The 24312-nt window shown below is 41.5% G+C and overlaps 2 protein-coding genes across 4 annotated transcripts in view; one reads left to right on the top strand and one right to left on the bottom strand.

Annotated features, from left to right (window-relative positions):
* snrka (SNF related kinase a) overlaps positions 1 to 1242 on the top strand; it is a 62246-nt gene extending 61004 nt beyond the window's left edge. The window contains 1 exon segment of the mRNA XM_020611647.1: positions 3 to 1242. Within this exon segment, the coding sequence (XP_020467303.1) occupies positions 3 to 619 (617 nt within the window). The 3' untranslated portion in view covers positions 620 to 1242.
* A 2529-nt stretch (positions 1243 to 3771) lies between these two features.
* Positions 3772 to 24312, bottom strand: part of ano10a (anoctamin 10a) — a 27464-nt gene continuing 6923 nt past the window's right edge. The window contains exons 4-13 of one of the 3 annotated variants that reach the window (XM_020611650.1): positions 22114 to 22233; positions 21673 to 21857; positions 21138 to 21522; positions 19474 to 19529; positions 19281 to 19355; positions 18726 to 18914; positions 18384 to 18575; positions 17770 to 17898; positions 10995 to 11111; positions 3772 to 5208 (exon numbers count right to left, since the gene is read on the bottom strand). In XM_020611650.1, the coding sequence (XP_020467306.1) occupies positions 5167 to 5208; positions 10995 to 11111; positions 17770 to 17898; positions 18384 to 18575; positions 18726 to 18914; positions 19281 to 19355; positions 19474 to 19529; positions 21138 to 21522; positions 21673 to 21857; positions 22114 to 22233 (1490 nt within the window). In that variant the 3' untranslated portion in view covers positions 3772 to 5166. The remainder of the gene's footprint in view (positions 5209 to 10994; positions 11112 to 17769; positions 17899 to 18383; positions 18576 to 18725; positions 18915 to 19280; positions 19356 to 19473; positions 19530 to 21137; positions 21523 to 21672; positions 21858 to 22113; positions 22234 to 24312) is intronic. The other 2 variants (XM_020611649.1, XM_020611648.1) reach the window with 2 other exon arrangements.

Raw genomic sequence — 24312 nt, 5'->3', positions numbered from 1 at the left:
GGTGCAGGGAGAGGGTGGTGGTGGTGATGGTGGGAGAGGAGGAGGAGGGGGTGATAAAGGACAAGACAGCCCCTCCAGTTGTAACAACAGTAGCACCACCAACCCCTCCCTCAGATCCCTGTCCCGGTCCTCCCGCACTGCGAGCCGCGGCACCGAGCTGGTGGAGAGTCTGAAGCTAATGAGTCTGTGCCTCAGCTCCCAGCTGCAGCACCACCGCGGGGGGCGGGCAGGGCGAGGAGGAGGAGGAGGGGGAAAGTTCATTATAGACCCTTGCAGCCTGTCAGGAGGGAGTGTAAAGATCCAGGAGAAATCGGCGTGGAGGATGTCCATCAGTTCCACCAAGAGCCTGGACACCATCACCCTCCCGACCACTGTCGCTCCGCCTCGCACACACAGTGCCCAGCACCAACACCACAAAACAGCGCAGCACCACCACCCCAGTCTGCACTCAGGTTCGGGCAGCAGGGACGCTCACAGCAGCCTGAGCGCTTTGAAAAACAGTGTGCTTCAACTACCTCTGTGCGAGAAGACCATCTCTGTCAATATCCAGCGGGGTGGGGGCTCAGGGGATGGCCTGCTCTGTACCTCAGCTCCAGCCAGCTGCTGCCAGGTCATCTGAAGTGCTCTGACTCTCTGTGGACCACACACAGCTGAAAACCCTCCCTCCTGGATCACCTCTCCACCTTTTCTTGAACACACTACTGCGCCCACTGATGTGCTGAGCTGTAGCGGAGCCTGTCCACCTGCCTCCTGCCTCCTGCTGTGGTCTCAGTGTCTCGTATTGTCTCTCAGCTCTGAGTTGCTCCAATTCTCTGCACTGTCACTTTGTCTCCTTCCCTCTGTGCTCTGCTTACTGTTTGTGCACCTGAAGTGTGCATTGCTAATAGCTGCTTTTAATATATATCATCGTGTTTAGTGTGTTTTTTTTATCCTTGTTTTTTTTTTGTCCAACAAATGCTCTTTAGAGGAGCTGAACTAATATTTTTACATTCTTGATAAGAATATGCTGGCTTTAAAACATTCAGATATGGAGGCTTTTACTGATGGTAACTGGTTCAGGACGGGACACACACAGTGGTCGCAGTCCCGCAGACTGTTAGGGCCTCTGGGGAGGAAAACTCTGTTAAGAGTCCAAATGTTGAAGTATGTCTTAATTTTTAATAAATAAGAGAAAGCAATCTTAATATCATAAGGATAAAGTTGTTTTACCCAAAAGTATGCAGTTGCAATTTTGGCAGGAAAAATCTGAAATACTTTGAGATTAAGTCATACTTTTAGAGGTAAAAGGTAATTTTATGAGATCAAATTGTAATTTTATAAAAATATTTGTAATATTTCAAGATTAAGTTGAGATTGTATGACAAGTCTAATTATTTTGAAAATGAAGCCATACTTTGGAAAAAGCGATGGAGAGAATGTTGTGAGATTTCAAGATGACAGTTTGTTTCTGAAATTACTTGTTCTCATAATTTTGACCTTTTTATAACATCACTTGTAAGATTGTAACTTTATTCTTGAAATATTATGAGATTTTTGTAAAACTACAACTTCCAAGTAAAATCATTTTCTCTTCACTGTTAACATTTTTAGATTGACTGTTTATTTATAAATTCTAATGTAATTAATTATGGCTTTTTCATTGTACCCTTTATATTTTATTGTTGTAATATTGACTTGTGAAGTTAATTCTCGTCACATTACTACTCCGTTACTCCTGACAGTGGTCCCGATACTGTACCTAGCCATACATGGTCATAGTGCGCCACAGTTTAAAAGCAGGCGCTTGCAGAGAGGAGTGGCTGAGTGCTGCACTGTAGCAGGCAGCTGAGAGGAAGCAACCAGACATGACCAGACCACACAAATGTTCCTGACATCCTTCCCTCCTCCCGTCACCTCTAACCTTTGGTCTCTCTGAATGTTAGCTGGCAGTGATACCACTGGTGACACCAACTGGATTTAGGTACCTGGGACCACATTTGTGCATGAAGGGAAGAGGAAAGGTCTGGACTCCATATTGCTCCCAGACAATCTGTTTTGTTTTGTTTTTTTTAGATTTTTTTTTTTTTTTTAACCAGGATGACTTCAGCTCCATGTGATCACACCACAACAACCCTTTAAATTTGGACAAGTGTCTCTTGAACACAGTTAAGTGTTTAAGTTGGAAAGCACTATGAGGAAACCTGGTGCTTCGTCACAGTATGTGCACTCCTCTGTGGCAGCAAACAGCTGATTGTATTGATACTGTAGCATCAGTGTGCAACACCAACACGTTTGGGCATGTTACTGCTGACCATATATTTAAATATGAGGTATTTTTTTACTTCTGACATTACGTTGCTGTAGTTGATGAGAGAGCATCTGTTGTGTGTGTGTGACTATGTGGAAGCACAAACACAATCCCAGTATCCAAGTAGTTGGTTCTGATTTGACCTCTGCTGGCTTCTTTTAGTCCCACCTGTGCTCACATGTGGGCGCAGTGTGTGTACTCGTGTGCTGAGTATGTGTATACAGTATGTTGAAAAGTAAAGTTTATTTTTAAAACATATACGCTCTTGAGCGATCTGCTGTTTTAAAACGATGACGGGGCCTGTGTGAGGTCCCAACTCCCGGGTTTAAAGGAGCTGGCCAGATATGAACAAATGAACGAGAGGAAATGGAGAAATTGTTTAAGGGCATTAGCAATAAGCTATACGGTGTGTTGCAGCTATATGTACAGAACCATTTTTCATTAGTTTCATTTTTTAAATTCCAAACTAGTGCAACCTTACAATGGCCACATTGGACTGAAAAGAAGAAAAAGGAACGCCATGTTTAAAAATGTTTCTCTGGTTCTTGTTGGACTTTTATTTAAAAAAAAAACCAAATGTAAATAGAATTGTAAATACGGTGCTCTATCTCTTTATCTAGAACAGGAGTAAAACTTTTGGTGCATAGCTGTACAGTACTCTAGCCTTATGATAATTAGTAATATTGTGTGGGTGTCTCAGCTAAAAATAAAAGCCGTGTGAGGAAAAAAGGACACTGTTCTATTCATACCGTCAGGTCTCTTTGACTGTTGTCTTACTCAGCTGTATCCAGGTGAATGACGTGCATGTGTTTCAATGTTAGACATTCAGTGACACTGGGAGGAGAGAACATCCGCCACAGAACTGTTACAGGACCAAAAAGCAACCGAAGGAAAAGGGATGAGTTGGAACGGACAGGAATATTCACTGTATTATTCTGTAGTTGATACCTGTTGTCAGATGTTACTTATAGCTATGGTAATATCCCAAAATAAAATGTGGAACACTGTCTTATACATGGGCTCTCCCGGCTCTTTCTTGGGTTGGCTCAAACTGGGTGAAAGTGATCTTCCAGTGCTGGAATAACTCCCCCAACTCCCCTTAGAACTAAACATTTTTTTTGTCATGCTAGAAGTGTTGCTTCAGGGATGGCAGTGTCCCAGTCTACTGTGTTAATTTGTCCAATACTTGCAAAAACACCAGCCTCAGCTGTGCTAGTCACTAAATGTTAGCTTGCTAACACATTAAACTAAGATGGTGACTGTGAAACCTTATAAGCTACAGTACCTTAAAACCAATAAACTCATCTTACACCAGTGTGATTAAGATGCAGGTCAGAGATGTGAGACTGTGACCCAGGTTGTTGACTGTGTTGAAAAGCATACTGTGACTAATGTGCTACACGAACCTGAGGAGGTTTACTCTGTGCTTGGCAAACTCAACTCTAAGCCACTTAAGTAACGCAGAAGCTCCCAGAGCAGACAACATGCTCCAAGTTTATTCAGAGTCCATCTTCCACCAGGAACTTAAGAGGGACCATGTAAAGCATGGTTCAGGTCTCCTGCCATAAAATACTAGAGTGCAAACATGCAGCAGGTACAGTTGGACACACACACTTCACTTCCTCTTTTACAGGTTAATTTAAGCCACAGATGGCAGATAGGTTAGGTTTAGGTCTACTCTCCACAACAGCATACAAAACAAATATTCAGACTGTAATGCATTTCAAGGCACCAGGGGTGGTACAAGAATACATGGTTTAAAACCTCAAGTACTAGTCCTCTCCACTGGAAGATAATAAATACCCTGGTCACATCACATGCTAAGATAAGAAAGCTCAATAATAACATTTGCCATCTCATCTCTGGGATACAGAAGCAAAGAAAGGCCATAATAATTTGCATTTTATAAGAAACTAAATGCTTAATTGTGAGAATGAATCACTACTGAATACTCTGATTTTGGATTGCAAGTTGGTGAAAAAACTGAAAAATGACTAAAATCAGTGGCGTGGTAAGATGCACTACCAAAAGTCTGAAGAACCCAGAGTTAAAGTTTTACAAGCTGTGGTACTAAAAACCTGAAGCTTTAAGAAGACAAAGTGTGGAAAATGCAAGGCATTAGCAGGAACAATGGGGAAACGGATGAACTGTTTCCCCCCTGGTGTGGACATGGCCTAAATGTGCTCTGTCTCAATAAAACTCAAATGTTACTGGCCATTCTTTGCTCCCATACCTGGAGCTCAGGACTCAAGCTGGATGTAAGACCCAATAACAGACAGCTCTAACCCAGCCAGCATCAGTTATGGTATGTAATCTAAGCCAGCAGGCAGTACATCATCCCTCACATCCAGTACTGATTGAACCCAACTCAAAGTAATCTCAGTGGCTGACGAACAGAACACACATACAGTACAACAGAAAATGTACTTGATTAAAAAATAAAACGAAAACAGTATTTGCTACAGTATATGAAGGCAGAATACAGTATTGCTCTGTGATTTCAACAGCGGGCTTTTACCAAATTTGTTCCATTTTCACCATCATTTATCCCATGTCATCAACACACTAAATAAAACCGTTTTACAGTACATCACATTCACAGACCAACACAAAATATTCGGTACACAACTGTGCACCTAAAACAGTGATCTGCTCTTCAACACTTGCAACAGTAAATTCCTGCTTATCCCATTTTGACCCAAGTGAAACCTAAGATACTGTGGATGCAGATCAGTTACACAAACTTGCCCTTGTACGTACATGTGAATGTGTGTCAGTGCAGCAGTGTAAGCAGCAGCGGGATGTGCTATAGCTGTGCTATAGTTGTGGTGTGGCTGTTGGAGGTGCGCCATCAGAATTTGTAGGCCCTCCTCTCCTCCTCACTGGGCCATCTTACTGTGCTCGGAGGCTTCCAGCATTTTCTGAAACACAGACAACAAACAGCAGCACAGTTATGGTAAGTTGCTTCTCTACAGGAAGGTACAATGTGATTTCACAGGCGGTGAAGGGAGCTGGTATCCAGCCTTTCCTGTTAGCTCTGCCTTTGATTGGAAAAACCCACCTTCCCACCAACCTTCTGGCTGCATGTGTATCCAGGGTGAAGTAACAGTTGGAGGCAGAGCAGGTGGAAACATCCATAATATGCAATGCAAATGCCAAATGTTTGTTTTTCCCATTTCTTAAAGCCTGTGCACAGTCTGACCCTGAGGATACTGCAGAGGTCATGTAAACACACCTTCATAGGCTGGTGTTACCTGTATCATAGCAGACTGTTTCTTTGTTTCCCAAAATGACACTAGGTCCTGAGCAGTGAGCTGGACTGCAGCTCTGCAGAGGCCTGGCCAATCTCTTGCTGATGAAGTCTGCCAGAAAGGGACGACTAGACATTCAGAGGGCAGGTGGGAACTGTTTGGACTGCTCTGCTGACAACACAGATCTCAGCGAGGAGCCCGGGTCATCAGAAGCAGGACAGCAGAGATTATCTCCTGACACACAAACCTGATCTGTCCACAGCTGCCCAAACGCCAAGGTGTCTGTCTGTGGGGGTTTCCACAAGGCTGGACACGCATGCAAAGAGCAGATCTTTGTGCCAAACTGTGAATAGAGATGTACTGTAATGACCTCCATGCTTCTCCAACAGTGTCTGGCAATAAATTACAGCCCACGACTTTGAAGACATCCCTTGTCCCTTGATGCTGATCTTGGCAGTGAATTCCTCAGTGCCGCTGGTGAGACAGAGCAGGGAGTTTTCATCTGAGGTTCAGAGGTGTTAGATGTTACTAAAGTTTCTGTCCCATAGAGTGATCTGCAGGGAGGCAGCTGGTAATGTTCATTACAGCAGGTAAGGACAAAGACTGAGATCAACTGATCTGTCCATCTATTCTGAATCATTTATTAAGAACAAATGTCAAACATGAGCTGGTTCCAGTTCCTCAAATATGAGGGTTTGCTCCTTTTTCTGTTTTAGTTCCCTGTAAATGCAATATATACGTATGTGGGCTGGGCACTTTGTGCATGACACCAATAAAATAAATCAGTCTATTTGGGACACAATCACATTGGGTTTGGAGAAATCATGATGAGCACTTTGCTCTGTTTTCTCACATTTTATTGGACTAAACAATGTATCTGTGATGAAAATGATCATTTCCTGCCCTGATCACAGGCGGAATAAACTGGATGTTACGAGATATAAGACGCTCAATGGACAAAGGCCAGAGCCCTCACTATGTATGGTATTTTTCAAAAACCACAGATGTCTTACACAGCACAGTGTCCCCTGCTCCCCCTGCTGGGTCTGCTAACTGTCCTGATATGTCAGTGCTGATCAGAGAGAGATGAAGCAGAGCTTTACGCAGACACCACACTGGTGTCTAGGCTTTCTAATGTGAACAGGAACACACACACACACACACACACACACACACACACACACAGAAACTCACACAGCCTCTGCAGGTCTGGGTTTAACCCTCTGAGGTGTGGGGCTACTCGCTCTGACTGCTCTGCATGTCATGGTTATGAAGGCTACAGGCCAAACACTTAAAGTGATTCTCTGTCAGGCCTGTGTGTGTTACTCATCCTCACCAGCTACTTGTCATAATCTCTAATCTGTGGTGGCCAAGATTCTGCACACACATATGGGTCATATGTGAGCGTAACTGCCACAACATGTGCTGTAGTCAGGAAGCTGCTGAGTCTGAGGGACACTGTTCTTTTCCGTTTTATGAAGTGAACTGTGTGTTTATGTGCAGGAGACATGTTCCCCTGCTCAACTATAGTGACTTGACCAGGTCGCTGCTGTAGTTATAAGTGTGGACCTGCTCTGCTCACACTTGTTCCAGGCCCAACTGCTGGTTTCTTTAACACAAACACTGCTGGAGCCTAGGCCTGACTTTCATCCTAAACACAGACGATGGCCTCTTTGAACTCCTCTTACATCAGACCTCTCAACAACAACTAACACCTGCTTCATCTGTGCAAAACCGTATCAATTTATTGACTGTTTAATCTAGTAAATTGCAGAAAATTGTGAAAAATGTCCATTACATTTGCAGATGATCTCAAATAACTGTGTTTATTTGCTCAGCACAATACTGAACACAGTTCTTTGCAGACACAGAAATCCAGAACCTATACTGCTGCATCTCAGTTTAAGGCATCATGCAGCCACTGTCACAGGTTTGTGCCCACCAAACTGTGCTACTAGCCACTGACTGGCCTGTGCCCACTGTGATTCTCCATTTCCATATAAAGGTTTGTCTTATGATCATGTAAATGTGTAAAAAAGATACATAATGCCAGTGCTAATTTTTAAGCAGTTGATCCCACAGCCGCTGACATCCACCCGCACAAGCTAATGACACTGACAATGAAACCTCTTAAAGAACATGATAGCAAAGTGTCAAGTTTTTTTTTAAAGCTGCTTAGAGTATGGGAAGCCCCCTGGCTTACAGGTTGTGAAGTGGACACACTGGAAATGTCCAAATAAAGCGCAGTAGATATGCACAAATCATTTGTAGAAAGCTCGGGAGAGGCTTTTTCAAACAATGACCCCCACTCTTCAGATGGCTTCAGAATTCCTTTCAGATCAGCATTTCAAAAACTAAACAGCTCGGGCTGTGTCTATGTCTCTACTGTTTAAGATGAAACGTTGCAGCGGTGACATATTATAGTACATACAGTACACAGTAGATGTATGCAGAATGTGCTGGATGACATCAAATGGAAAGCTCTCCCCTGGTAGCTAGACTGGTTGTCTAGCTAATGAAGTCAGGGTTCAGGTATGACAGGATCTTGAGCTGAGGCTGCTCATTCTGCTGTGACTACTGAGCTGGCGCTGCAAAGGAAGGTGAGCTGGAGCTGAAGAAGTGCAGCCAAGAAAGTCACTTGTCTGTCTGATCAAGTGTCTGAATGTGAACCCTCTGCACAAGATCCCTTCACCACTTGTCCTACATACCCTGTGTGACTGTGTGTGTCTGCGTGTTGAGAGCCTGGCACACAGCGCCAATACGCACATTTAGCTACATTATTTATCTGTACAACAGCATGGAGGAAAGGGCAACTTGTTGCAAATGTTCCCGTCTAATTTTCAAATTTAATTAAGAACTAATCAAAGCAAACAGCATGTTTACAAACACGCTTGCAGTTCCAGGTTAATTCATATCTCATATGCATGTTAAACAGCTCTCCTGACTCCTGCACTGTATTTTTGGCAGTGTTGCACATGACTACTTTCATTTCCATGATGAACACAGACAGTCTCGATCAGTAGTTCAACAAACAAATCCAGTTTGAACTGCGTGTGATCACTTTTCTATCTGCCCATGTTTCTGAAGCTGAGGTCAAACAGGGGGTCGCCCACTGCAAAAGGACAAGGCAGAAAAACAAAATCCCCCATTTAAAGAATCAGGAGATCTGTCTAATCCCGAGTCCCAAAGCACACAGTTGGTTTGGTGTGATAAAGCAAGGTATTATGTAATCTAACTGTTAAATAACCAATATGCCAAGTTTAAAATGTGTTATCAGAGTTAAGACTGAAAACCTCACACAGTCTCACTGACATGCTGAAGAACATCAAGTGTGTTAGATCACAGACTCACAACAAAACCATTTGAGTTAGAACATCAGATAAGATGATTAAAGATTAGGGATATCATCCACTAACTCAACAGTGAAAGCACAAAGCCATTTAGTAATGCCAGCAGTGTCATCCACACTTGCACCCAGAGTGAGCTACTCACCCTCCATGGAGCCGTCTCTGCAGAACCAAGAGACCACAGACAACCCTGAACTTTACTGGCAGACAACACAAGAAGCAGGTGAACTACACCAATCTATGGCAGGTGTTCATCCATGACTGCAGCCCATGTAGGGCTGGAACAAGGCTGCTTTTATTCTCCCATAAGACACATTTCATACTGTCTGTAAAAAGCGTGAACTTGTGACCTTCACTGATTCAGACTGCAGAACTCCACCGATTTCTCAATGTAATTTGCTTGGTAAGGTAGATTTAGGAAACAGCCATTCTTGTGGATGAACACACTATGAAGCAGCAAGAGGCAGACCTGCAAAACGGTAACGCACCGAGCAGCAGCAGTAAGACTCAGACACACCATGTGAGAGAAAGTATGAACCACAAGTGACCGGCTCATCACAGGAGTATTCAGCCCCATCAGTCCATGTCAAACAAATGGCTGAGCACGCTAATGCTTTACCCTGGAGCCACAGCTATACTATTACCATAGGGCACTCCATTTGTCTTCAGCAAAGTGGTCTGGGACAGGCATCAAGAACATGGTCTTTATGCTAAACGGGAAGCTGTGGAGCAGCATGGTGTAATGGCCATATGCTCTCCATCCAGTCTGCCTGAGGAGGCTGCTAGTTTAGCCAAGGAGTTAGTGCAGCCTCAACAAACTGTGTGCACCACCATCAGCATATGATTAATACCTGATAAAATGGTACAATCAGTACACCATCAGTGCTGATACTGCAATGTGTGCTTGTGTAATATTTACATCACAAACGCTAAAAACAAAACCACCAAATTCACACATGCAGGCCCTGATTAAAACAGTCGCTAGTAACTTTGAACTAAAACTCCCCCACAGATTTCATTTGTTGATTTTACCCCTGGCTTTTAAAACTGTACAGCTGACTTCTGAACACACAGCTGGTAACTGACTGCACCCAGAAGGCTGAACAATAGGATAACAGAGTATTAATGGTGCTCAGTTTGACATTTTACTGACCACAGCACAGATGATCTAGCACTATTTTAGTTTTCTGTTTAAACCAGTGAAACACAACTGGATGTTAAGCTCTTCAAGTATGCCAACAGCAGGTTTGTTTCATCGCAATGACGACTGAGATTCATTTCCTCAGGTTGGCAGAATGATGAGTCTAGTTTCCCACTCACGGAGGTTAATGAACCAAATCACTGGAAACCTCTGAAAGACCCAGGTCGTAGCGTATATCTAGTCAAATTATGCAGCCGTTTTTATTTAAATATATTGAAATGGGTCAAGCAGAGTACAGTAATAAGCAGAGCTCTGAAAGCAGCAGCAGTGTGGAAAAAGCTGGATAACACTACTGATGAAGCAGCTGTGGACATGTACGCACACACACACACACACACACACACAGTAAAATAGTGCCGAGCACTGGCCAGCGGTGCAGCTGCCTTGCTAAATGACAGTAGGCATGTCCTGGGCACAGTGTGCTTCTGTGTGCTACAGGCTTTCACTGAGCAGTTTATTTAGATTTAGCTCAGCCTAAGCACATTTCTTTCAGACATTTTGTTTCCAGGCATCAAACAGCTCTGTGTGTGTTTCTTGCTGACACTGTTCAGCAAAGTTGACAGTAAACACCGTCCTCTGCTCCCCATAGTTCACATAGTTTCACATAGTTTAAAGAAATCACAAAAAAGCTGCTGCTGCTGCTAATTACTAACCTGAAAGCAAACAAAAGAGCAGCATCTGCACCATGCCTTAAGTATGTTAGAAGCACATGCAACACTGCAATGAGAGCAAATGTTAATGGCAACAAAGCTTTTTGAAGAGTTTTTCATGGTGTCTGCTTAGTCTCCAATGCTGATGGATACTGATCAATGGCTGGGATGCCTTTTCTCCTTAATTATGTATAAATGACTGTATAAAGAATATGTACATGTCATAGAACAGCTAATGCTTTTACAGTACTGTTGTACCTTCTTCTTGAGGGCCTCCAGTGACTCAAACTCCAGGCGGGCCAGTTTGATCTGGAGGTGTTTTGGAACATCCGCAATGAGGAAGGCCAGGATGAACTTGAAGGCCAACAGCGCATGCTGAAATCACAAAATGACAGATACGTCTGACATAGTTTTCGTTTTGTACACATTTCATTTTCATCCTTTTTGGGAAACCATAAAAAGACAGATAAACATAACTTTGCTGTGTTTGTGTGATACGGTGTGGCAGCAGACATGTACGTAGCTGGAGAGGACGAAATATAACACCTGAATATGATGTAGTCAGTAGAACAGCACCTTTAACTATGACCTCAATAAAAACACAGAATTGAATTTAAGACAATTCCACTGAAAACTGAACCATTCTGAGCTTTATCAGGCAGAAGTGTTACACTGAATTGCATACAAATGTACAGGTGTGAATATTAAAGTGGCTGATGAGTGCATATACAGTATATGTACATAAAAACAGATAACCCAGGACACTGCTTTACATTCAAGCCGCTGTGTGCTGCTGTATGTCTTCACTCAGCACACACTTAGATCCCGGCTTCTCTCTTCTGTCAGAGCAGCAGCGCACCGCTGAATCAGCAGGGTGTGTGTTTTCCCATGTTGATGTTGGTACACATTCACTCACATGTACACTAAGCAAACACAGTTTCACACTGGTTACCGTGCACATGTAATGAGCCTAGACAAACACTAACACACACACACACACACACACACCTGTACCAGTCCATCTAGAACACTGGTAAACGTCGTCACTTCCTTTGATTCAGCCCAGGTAACACCCAGTGAGGTTTCTAGAAAGCATACACCTTAATTTGTTTCCAAATGGAGCTGTTAAAGAAATGGCCTGCTAACGAAGCGTGTTCTGTTCTGTGTCTTTGCACTTTCTATTAGCACAGGAGCAACATTTCTCTCTTAAAGAAACCCAGACTAAGATGTTTTGTCATTCCAGTCAGCACAGCAGCTCATACTAATTAAAGCGGAACAAACCAAGAAATCCCTGACCTTAGTGACTTGTCATACTGATTGAGAGTGCACAATAAACACTCCAGCTCTTAGTTGATTGCTAATGCTATTCAAGTCTAATTTATGACTGTTGAGCCGCACAAGGTTAGACTGAGTGAGAGGACGCCCGGTGAACAGTGGAAGGAGACTATGGCTCGTGAAATGCCATCTTTCCTTTCAATGTCTGGCAATAAATTCTGTTTTCTGAGCCATAATGGATTTGATTAAACTTCCCAAATGCTCAGTGTTTTCATTGTCATTGCTACACTGAGACCTTCTCTAGGTCAAACACAAAGTTCCTAGTGGGGCAAAGAGTCCCTACTCCCATCCTAAATCTTATCCAAGTCATTTTAATGACGACAACAACCTACAGACCCACATGGTGTCCTAACTTGAAGAATCTATTATCACTACTCAGTATTCAGCTCTTAATGCTGTTACCATGGCACCCCTTCATTGTTATCGATTGGATAATTAGCATTTCAAGCCGTCATCAATCCTAAATGATGAGGAACTATTAATTCAGCCATTTCATGTGTGATCTGACATAAGCTGAATATGTCATGTTAACTCCTGAGTTAGGCTGTGGAGCCATCACTGCTGTCTGCAGTGCATTTCTTTAAGAAGAGTCTTCTCAATCCTCAAAGACCAAAACTGAAAACAAACAATGTATTGAACTGCACGTGTTATATGAAGTACATTGGTCATTTTCAAATTCATTTCGTATACTCACATTCCACTGGACATTTTTGCTTCATTCATTACTACATTCAGTTTGAAATAAAATAATGAATACTACACTAAAGTAGTGAACATGTGATTCCATCTGCGGTTCCACCTTCTGGTTTCACCGTTTTTTTTTAAGTTTTGTATTGTGGTTTTTGATTTCCATTCAGAATCGTGACACTGTTTTTGCTTTAACTAGGACCACTATGTGAATCTCAAAGTAAGAATTTCTATGTGACTGAATTACGAGTCATAAAAGTTTGCTTTTGGATCCAAGTTAGTGGCAGTGGAGCAAATCACCTGACCTCAATCTGTCCAAGAACAACCTGCATAAATAATAACTGGAGTGGGAATGCCAAACATCCGATCAAATCTTGAAATACCGCAAAAATATTTTTATCCTTGCCTGAGGTGTAAAAGTTGGTGACCTGATAAAAGCAAAATGCAACTAAGAGCAGTGGAACTGGGTTTAGCACATTAATGATGATGGATCAAATATCATGTGACAGTACATGCAAAGCATGTGCACACAGTTAGATGATAGGCTGGTTTATTGGTGAGTCAGATGCTCTTGATTTTGCCAATGGGTGAAGATTAATCTGATTATCTAAAAACCTGTGTAACTATGCACCTTTATCACTGTGCCACAATAATGACAATCTCTTGAAGTGATATTGTAGGACATCACAGTAAATTTAATTTAAGCAGAATCATGATGTAACTGAAGCTAATTAAAGGCATAAAACTGTCATTAAAATTAGCCTGCTGATCAAATTAAGATAGATTGTTTATTACAATAAATGGTGTTCAAGCTGCACTAATCAGCATCTTCATATTAACACTGGAGTGTAATGGAATAGGTGTCTCTTGTCGTGAACACCCATCTCTTGCTTGCTGTTATCACCTGCTCAGATCCACAGTGTCTTTCAGTTCACAGTTTGTTTTTACTGTTTGATTCTGGTTCATCACTCCAATCAACCACTTTTATGGCAGAGGCAGGCAGCTGTTTTCAGCCTATTTAACCTACTGCACACCACCTGTCCTGCCCCACACAGCCAACAGACGACGCACAATACTAGCTGGTGAACACAGTGAAGCAGTTACCAAGTAAAGAGCCCGATATTTCTCTCAGGACAGAGTGGAGATTAATAACGGTTAAAGAGCTAAAAATGGTGAATACTGGACTTTAAACTCATTCAGTGGTTAGCACTGTCGCCTCACAGCAAGAACACTGTGGGTTCAAACCTCATGTCCGACTGTGCAGAGCTTGCCTGAGAGGTATAGATGCTGGATGGATGGAAGTTCATCAGGTTACCAGAGAGCAAATTATGCTCCTTGTCTGCTCAGTGTATAAACAGGCAAGTGCAGCTTGATAAAGTGTTAGTCAAAACAACTTTGGCAAGTGATAACGGGTCAGTTTTGGGGGAGGTCTTAAAATGCATCACTGACATGCATGACTGGAATTGTCTTACGTGCAGAGCAGTTTAGTCACAGTAAATAAGGATCCACAGATGATCCAGTTTCTCTGGCACTAATGGGAAAACATGCTACTGGTTAAGGACAGTCCAGGAAATCATATAGTCTCTGCAACATACAAATACACAACACAGACATACTGTACGTAATTAATTTTTCGTCAAGTAAAATCACCTGCTTGTTGTACATTTCCATTTTAATCAGACATAAAATGGCTATGTCACCCTACTGCCATTAGCTCATGAGCATGCCTCCCTTCATTTCTGGAGCTTTGTGAGGAGACACAGTTCAGAGGCTCTGCTCCGATACACCTCGGCTGCACTGAAATGAGTAGATTATAACAGACAGACCCGTGTCTCTGGCTCTTTCTGTAGCAGGCTGCCCAGTTGCCTGGTTACTGCTCACTGATGTGTGTAAGCCCTATACAGTAATTACCCAGGTATCATAGCAGTGCTCCTGGAAAGCGACTAGGTGCTGCCCTCCCACCTGCCCCCACCCCAACCCCATAACCAAGATAAGTAGTGCTGAATGATTTGGTTTTTACACTTAGCTGTTTGTATCTCCTTTCTCCCTTTAAAGAATGAATATTAAAACTAAAAGAAATCTGAAGCTGTTAGATGAAAAATGCACCTATGCTTGAAGCCCAGCACCAACAGAGACAATACCACAGGTTCTATTCCCGCTAGAGGTGGTCATACTAAAAAATGCACGTACTCACAGGCCTGTTAACAGCTTTAGACAGTAAGTGCCTCTCCAGTGGCAACCTACTGGATGTTGTGTCAATAATCAACATCTGTGTGTATCTGTGTGCAGTTCCCCCTTAGTATACTTAACATTACAGCACCAGGCTCTCATTATTCTTGTTGTTCCATTTCCCTAATAGCCTGCCTGCTCTTTTCTAGGAAGTGTGCTGGTTGTCAACAGGGAAGAACACATACACTGCTTTCCTCTCTCTCAGCACATTTTCCTCTGCCCTCTCTCCTCAGACCTATCAATTCTTCTCCCAAGACTTTCCTCCCTGATCATTTGTCCATCTCCTCCCTTCTGGCTGTTTCTGCCTTCACTGCATTTGCCAACTCTTTTTCACTTCTTCTATGGCTACTTTCATCTGAGCCTTTTATCTGTGCTACTATGCTATACACCACAGACAAGAGCACACACACATGCACAGACATGTTCACCTGATCTATGTGTCAGGACGGATCACTGACACACAATACTACATAGTGAGAGAGAGTAATAGCCCAACACCAGCTGTAAGCTGGCCTGTTTTTTCCTGTGTTCACTAGAGCAGTACCTCGCCTTCTCTCCTTATTCAGTTGAGGGTGCGAAGTCAAAAGGAGAACATCAGCATGTGGGCTATTGCTATAAAAATTCATGCTCACTTCTATTCAGGCCTGCAGACAGTGTGAAGGAGGCAGGGATCGGTGTTAACTGTGACACCTGAATTTGATGTTGTTTTAGTCTTTGGCTTTTGAAATTAGTTTTAGTCAAATTTTTGTGTTTTGATTTTTGTTAGTTTTAGTCAATAAATACATCTTAGTCTAGTTTTCATCACTTTTAAAGTGCATTTTTAATATTTACTGTAGGTTATATCTGCTTCATCCTGTGTACAGTTACCATGGTTACATGTGTTGTTCCCATCTATCGTGAGGTTTGTGGAAAATGGTGTTTTATTCACAGTGTCCCTGTGCTCTGCAGAAGCTAGGCTCACATTTGTACTAAAATCCTCTTCAGTGGGTTCAGCTTAAATCCTCAGATAACATTATAACAGTGGGTTCTCCTCAGTGAACATGTAGAGATGATTTATGGTTGACTGCCCATATTATTCTTGTAACTGACTCAGAGCAACACAAAAGTTACCCGACTGAAAGGAACATTAATGCTACATCTACATCCACATCATTTCATGTTAAATATCCTACTGTTTCATATGGCGTGCTGCTGCAGTTTCATAAGTGTGGTGGTTTCTGTGTGTAATTCTCTGGATTGTAGATGAATATGATTCGTAAACCCCTTTCTTCCAGGAAGCGCTAATGCCAGAGACAGAACGTTACTGAATGTAAGAGGGTAGCTTATCAAATCTAACGCCTGAACATGAGATATTATTATTTAATTGCTATTTTATTAAATGTGACTTCTCCATTGTTTTTTAATTCTGTGTGCAGTTTGCTGACAAATACGTTTTCTTATCATGTTAGAGAAAAACCTTCTCTTGAACTAGCTATTACCACTAGTAACCCAGTACAGTCACCAAACTTGGTAGCAGTGGAAGTTCAATATCATTGCTGTATTAACTGAACAACTCTGTTAATGAATGTACCAGGTGTAGATGTCTAAATGCCAGTTATATATTGAATACTTGAGTTTAATATGAAACTACACTATAGTCTTTTCTTTTGTAGACGTACCACAAACAGAGAATAAGATTATGAAAATAATGAAAAAAATAAGTCTCTCCAGATATTGTTTCTTGGGACAAAACACACATCTAGGAGTCAGTGTTCTAAATCGGCTCAGTCCATCTCTCACCCAAAGAGACCTTGCATCAAAAGCATGTTCAGTTAAACACAAGGTCATTCTGACAGACAAACAGTGAATAACGTCTCCATGAACAGAGCAGTTCATTATTCATTTGTGCATGCAGACAACACATTCAATAAAACATGCAGATGATCAATATGACCCAGTTTCTGCCTCAGCATCAGTAGAGACCCACTGTACCCATTGAGGTACAGTAAACTTTACAGAGGGTTTTACAGTCTGAGGCAACAGTTATTACTGTATCACCCCTCAGGAGCTTGTTAAAGACAAACATATGAATGTTTTAGAGAAATCTCTCCAACCTATTCACTACAGCATCACTATTTCTCTGTTTGTGCTGTTATTTAGAGCTTTTTCTCTGGAGGCACAGGGTGTATGTGTGTGAGTGTGCTAGGCAGACAGTTTGGGCTGTCTGAAAGGGGAAGAGGCTGATGCAAACGTTAATAGATGTGGACTCAGGAGAGGAAAAATCCTGGGTGAGAATACTGTATTTAACACATACACAGAAGCTCGAACAATGATAGGCTGACAGGAGCACACAGTGCAAAAAACATTTATGCAGCTACAATCATGCAGAGAAAATCTTGCTCTCTCACTCTCTCCACTCCTTCTGTCACCCTTCATCACTGACAGATCTCTCTGGGCCTCATTTGGCCTCTGGCTCCATCTAGTGAGCAAAACATTTCAACAGTTCCTTCACTACAGTTGTGTGCTGGAGGATATACACAGATACCAAGCAGGGCTGGTTCTCCGTGTTTAATTACAGGTCCACATAGGTGCTTTCATTTATTTTTCCCAGTGATATATTCGACTCTGCATGGGTGCTCAGACCATGCCTGATTGACATTGCTTCACGCTCATGTTGCATCTGTTAAAGCAGGAACAGCTAAGACTTTCTGACATTTATAAGCAAATGTAGTGTGACTACAAAACAAAGGCTTATTGTTGTATGTGGCTCAATATGGTATGTATGCACGTGTACATTAATTACCTCAGTAGCCACAATCCACAGTATGAGCTGCGTGTCTGAATCGGGGAAGTAAGCCTTGACTTGTGGAGACATACCAATCAGTGCAAAGTTGGTCACAACAGCTATCACACTCATGGCTTCAAAGGCAAGCTGGACACACAGACAGAGACAGGAACAGTCAATGATTTGTTTCCCAAAATGAAAACCATTTTGCCAGCTGGGCACAGTGTAGAGGAAGTGATACCTCATTCTTAATCAATGACTGATTATAATGACTGATAAGATAATTAGGAAAGCCTGTTAAAAATAAGACACTGGGAAGGCATATTATTCTCAGTGACGGCGTTCTCAGGTAACATTTCGGACAGAATTAAACAATGGTAACTAGAGAGGATGGATACATGTGTCATTTAGTGGCCTCAAAGTCTTTAAATAATACCTGAACCTTTGCTTTGGCTTGCACTTTAAAAATAAAGAACATCAGGTCATGTGTTTAGCTTTTTATTTTCTTAAAGTAACACCACCTGCCTCCCACTTTTGTGTGAAGAAAACTCTGATAAAACCATCAAAGTTGCTGAGGCAATCTGACATACTGTAGGTGTTACACACAGGTTAGCTGTCTCTATGTGTCTCACCTGCCAGACTCCTATGTTCGCTGCTGGTTCGGAAAAGGGTCGTTTGAACACATGACACATCTTGAAGGCATCAGAGTAAACCTCAGTGATGTTGTTCAACACTACCAGGACAGCAGCCAGAGGGTAGACACATGAGAAGAGACTGACGTAACCGAACAGCAGGAACAGCTCCAGGTAGTCATCAAATGTACCCTGGGTGAGGGACAGAAGACCAGACAGACTTATGGGTCTGCATACACCCACAAATGGAGACCTGATGCTCATTTGTCTCATATATCAAATTAATTTTTGGACAGCAAAATCATTAAATTAAATTTGAGCGAAAAGACCATGTGCACCTACCAAGTACGTGCTCATGTCGGCCTCCAGCCGGACCTGTTCGACCAGAGGAAGCTCTACGTCCTCCATAGTTCTTCTTTTCTGGACTTTGCGGATCATCTTCTTGTTGCGTCTCCTCCGGAGCCAGTAGGGCAAGAAGGCTTCCATGAACTGGTTCAAGATCTGACTGGTGATCAACAGTGTGGCCAGACTCTGGGCACCAACAAGGACAAAGTGAAAGAACATATAGGGTGAAAGCAGGAAAAAGTGAAGGAAGGAAGAATAAATGAAGGGTGAGAGGGCAAAATAGTAAAGAAAAGAGAGAAATGGAGCAAAACAAAGAAAAGGAAAGAGAAGAGAAGGAGAGAAGACTAAACCCAGTGAGAAAAGGTGGTAAAGGTATAAAGAGGAAAGTAATAAAGCAATCAATGACAAAAGAATCAGGATACAAAAAACAAATAACAAGAAATAATAGGAGAAAACAAACATTGAAGTAAATTAAATAAGAAATACTAAAATCTGTGTAAGAAAGAGAAGAAACCTGAAAAGACTCAGAGGATGGGAGGAAGGCAGACCTACCTGTCTGAGCAGCGCCATGTCCTGCATGACAAAGGCGATGTAGAACAACGAGGCAAAGCAGTTGAAGAAGTTGAACTAAAGAGAAAAGAGTCAAACAAGTGAAAAATGGATTGTTGACAAGACAAGCTGCACTCTGACCACTTAAGGATGAACTTGGTAATATTCTGGAAAATATAAATTCATTTATACTCACTACTAATACTTTGAGAACCAAATGAATCTGGAATGAAGACTCTAGCCTGTGGTTTTCTAAACACAGAAAGAGGAAATTGGAGCATGTCAGTAACAGCAGTGCAGCAGATGTGTCTTTTTCCAGACACATCATGTTTCCCCCATCATCCTACAGAACACACTGAAGCCTTCAGTCTGTCACAAGAGATCTTCACATCTGCAGTTTCCCCAATTCATTTAGGCTGTCAAAGGAAGCAGGAAAACACCTAAATGTTTCATAATGCAAAGTTTCACGTTACAATAATCTAAGGGTACAAATCCAAACCAAATAACAGACTTGTTTGATGGTAAAACATGTTCCTGCATGTTTCAGAGCAGTGATTTAGCTTTGTACACACAATTGGGGGACTTGCAAATGAAAGAAGGATGGAAAACAAATCTACACTGTAGACTAGTAGTTCATAAGACAGATCAAACCTTTCATAATGCCAGAGAGAACATTACACAACTGTTATTACAGAACGAGCAGTGCTCTATGTAACAAGCAGATCAACTTTTGTGTGAAAAATCAGTGACTGACTGGTTTTTTTCTCTGCTCCACTTGTTTCCTGTGTTGCATTCGAGGTGACCTACAACTTGTTGCTGCACTGTAATTGTTCTTTATTTGCATTTGACTGTTCATTTGGCCTGTTTGTTTTTACTTTCATTATATTTCATAATGTTGTCAATGTTTCATCTTTATTTTGTCTTAATACATTTTATGCAGGTTTTACTGCTTATTCTTTTCAGTGTTTTGGCCTATGTGAAGCACTCTGAATTGCATCTGTGTATGAAATGTGCTGTATAAATGTCAGTCTGCACTGTTTGTACATCCCCCGTGGATCTGAGAAGTCTACTCAGCCAAAAAACACTCTGAACTCTGTTTAAGTTTCACCACACTGTAGACTTTCTAAAATTAACAGTCCCTTAGCCTCACACATGCATAACCCAGAGCAGCTCTCTTTCTAAACAAAGTAACCTGATAGGTCAAACTCTGAAATAACATTAATCTTTATGTTATTTCAGCCCAGACAGAGCCCCTTAAAGACACAAATCTTTTGCAACTGTCAAACTGTCATGATACTGGTCTTAGCAGCACCTGCATGTCACTTTGGACAAAAGTAGATGTTAAATAAATGTGATGCAATATAGCTGAATTACTGATTTGATTTAGGGTTGTATCAGTTTTCATCTGTGTGCGAGTGCGTCTGGAGTAGGTGAAGGAGAGGCAAGTTGTAAAGCACTTAATCTGTTAAGATGGAAAGGCACTACCTGCTGGAAATGCAGTGTATTTACCATTTAACCACTGCAACTAAATCTTATTTTCACCATCAATTAATCACTTATTTTTTTCAAAATCATTTAGTCTATAAGTTGTAAGACAAATGTGCAGAAGGCCAATTTTAAGTTTGAGGGACAGAAGGCGACATCTTCAAATAGCTCATTTTAGCCAACAAATACTCCCAAACCTTAAGATTTACAATACTGTGAAAATAAAAGCAGCTAATCATCATGTTTGAGAAGCAGAAAAAAGATCATATCGTGCACTTCTGCTTGATAAATGCCTTACATTAACTACTGTCAGTGTCTGAATGGATGCATGTTTGCTTGATGGCCAAAATAAAGGATACAGATGTGACCACTCACCCCACTCTGTTATGAAGTCAGCGGCATATCTGTAGATGAGGTTCATAATCTCTATGACCACAGCATAGATAATACTGGGAATGTACAACAGTATTCCTGTCCAGAAAGTGGGCTCCTCATCATGGACTGACAGTGCCCAGCCCTCCAACTGAAAGTAGACCATCATGACACAGAGGGACAGGTAGAGGCACAGCAAGACAAAGGGCAGGGACACAAGGTAAATACGCAGCTGCCTCTTGATGCTGGGGTAGAGAGGCTCCTTGCGGCCCGTCACAGGGTTTAACCCGAGGACACCGTGGAAACCAGGCCGAGGCTCTTCAAAGGCCTTCTTCCTGCTCAGCGTGCCCCAGCGGTAGGCTAGTGTGGCGCTGCACCGCTTCCATAGCTAGTGGAGGGAAGGCCGCGCTAATTATTTAGCTTTCACCAAGTTGTTATTCATTAAAGCTACATGTCATTCATCTGTCTGCATCATCACATTCCTCTTTAGCCCTTCAGGTTATGTTTTCACCTACAGTAACTGTGACTCTCTCCGTACCTCCAGTATAACAGTACACCAGATCAAGTTAAACACGGCAAAGACCACATATTTGTCGTAGTCCTCCCAATCAAACAGATAGTATGGAGCCCCAATGACGGCCACAGGCACCAGGGCAAAGGTAAAGTACTCAAGGAAGCCAAAGTACAGGGCCTGGCCCTCACCATAGTAGTGTCTGATGTCATCTGGGGACAAAGAAGAACAAAGTGTGTAGGAGCACTAACAGTAGCACTGAGAGCATTTCAATCAAAAACATGACAAAGAGGAAAATTACTCTAAATTAAACAGTAATAAAAAAAGAGGACTAAAAACATCCAGCCACCCCAAACTAGAATGTGACTGGACATCATAAGAATCATATAAGGCTTTTTAAAAAACAGATGGAGTAACCATGTGAGGTGTGACAGAAATCTTTGAACCCATTTCCTATGGGCATCTTACCAAGAGGCTGCAGGGACAACCGCACCTTTTTGTACCAAGAAAAAGACAGTCTCTTAAGTTCCTCCTTTTCATGGAGTGGGAACATTTGGATCAGGATGCCTTTGGACTGTAGCCTGCGAACTAAGGTGTAGAGAAGACAGCATGTTACTTCCTGTGTGGTGGTTCTTTTATTATCGATTCCCTTCAGTGTCAGTACCTTGCAACACTTATTTAATCACATAAACCATGATCAGCTGAGACACTGCATACAGATATTTTGATAAAGACAGCACAGTGTTTGCTCCAAGCTGTGAATTATTTTGATGCTTCAATGACTCTTGAGCAAGAATGAAACAGTCTTGCTGTATTTTTACCCCTCATTTTAGTTTTGTCTGAACTCACTTTGCCAACTAAATACACATGCAGCTTAATATTGTAAAACAAAGACAGGCAGACAATAGCTGGGTCATTGCACACAATGCACTGTCTATAGCAATAATTCCTGTTCTCTAATACAGAGTGACTAAATAAAGTACATGAGAGCTCTATCATTTCATCTGCCAATTCTTGAGTGCATCATTTGCTGAAAATTATTACATTCTGCATTCACACAATTTGTCAAACACAGTCGCTGAATGGAGGCACCCTATCTCCCCAGCAAGTTCATTGCTTCCTTATCGCGTTTTGGGAATATTTCACTGCATTTGCATATTTATTGTTTCCATACTGCTGTCACAGAGAGAGGGAGCGAGACAAAGAGAGAGGGAGGTTGAGAGGCAACGGCAGGGGAGACGAGCTGTGTTCAGTCTACTTTCATGGAGAGTTGGACTTGTGCTGCCTCTTTTTCTTTTACTAATTTAAAACCTCTGTTACTACCACAAACCTCTACAAATATGTAAATGTGCCACAGTAAAAGGCTGTCACAAGCTGAAACTGAAGGGAAAAGACTTGTTATAGCAAGGAGAAAAGCATTATGTTGATTTATTTCACCTACAGTGAGTAAAGTTCAGGACTCAGTGGTTATTGTTTATTAATTGGTTTCCATCTGTATAATAATAATAATTGTAGTTATCCCCACTGCTATTAACTGGTTTCCATGACAAACAATCATTTAGCAACATTTGCTTCAGTTTCAGATACCTGAATTATTAATTTAGAAAAGCATTCAACCATTATTTTCATTCTTGATTAGTCAGTGAATTATTTTTCTTATTAAACAATTCATGGTTTATTCAGTAGAATGTCAGGGAAATAATGAAAAATCTCCATTGTATGTCTCCAGAGTCTAAGTTGCCATCTTTATATGTATTGTTTTTTAAGTCCACTTCTGAATGGCTGAAGGAAAAACAAAATGAAGACTTTGGAGTGGCCTAGTCAAAGTCCTGACCTGAATCCAATTGAGATGGTGTGGCATGACCTTAAAAAGGCAGTTCATGCCCGAAAACCTTCCAATGTGGCTGACTTACAACAATTTTTCAAAGATGAGTGGGCCAAAATTCCTCCACAGCGCTGTGGCAGACTCATGGCAAGTTATCGAAAACGCTTGATTGCAGTTGTTGCTGCTAAGGGTGGCCCAACCAGTTATTCGGTTTAGGGGGCAAACACTTATTCACACAGGGCTTTGTAGTTTTGGATTTTGTTTTCCCTTAATAATAAAAACCTTCATTTAAAAACTGCATGATGTGTTTACTTGTGTTATCGTTGACTAATATTTAAATTTGTTTGATGATCTGAAACATTACAGTGTGACAAACATGCAAAAAGATAAGAAATCAGTAAGGGGGCAAATACTTTTTCACACCACTGTATATACATATACAGTTGCAATCAAAAATATTCAACCCCCTCACCTCAAAAGACATTATAGTGATGTTGATGAAAGATAATGAAAATAAATGCAAAAAAACACCTTTGAAATAAAAAAAATATTTATTGATACATATGAGGTATTTTGAAAACAGAAGTTGACATAACTTTGAAGTTCAAATGAAAATTGTAATTGTATCTTAACAAAATATACTGTTATACACAAATACTATATCATACATTATCTGTGTTGATTTTATGTATCACTCAACTCATAAAGACATCATCCAAAGCAGAATCCTGCACTTTGAAAAGATTTTTATTCATAAATCCTAAAAAATCTTTGGGGGTTGAATATTTCTGATTGCAACCATCCATCCATTCATCCATTTTCCTCCACTTATCCGGAACCGG

This window comes from Monopterus albus, unplaced genomic scaffold (genome assembly GCF_001952655.1).
Source record: "Monopterus albus unplaced genomic scaffold, M_albus_1.0 scaffold116.1, whole genome shotgun sequence".
NCBI classification, from domain to species: Eukaryota; Metazoa; Chordata; class Actinopteri; order Synbranchiformes; family Synbranchidae; genus Monopterus; species Monopterus albus.
This window is presented reverse-complemented; position numbering and strand designations above follow the sequence as displayed.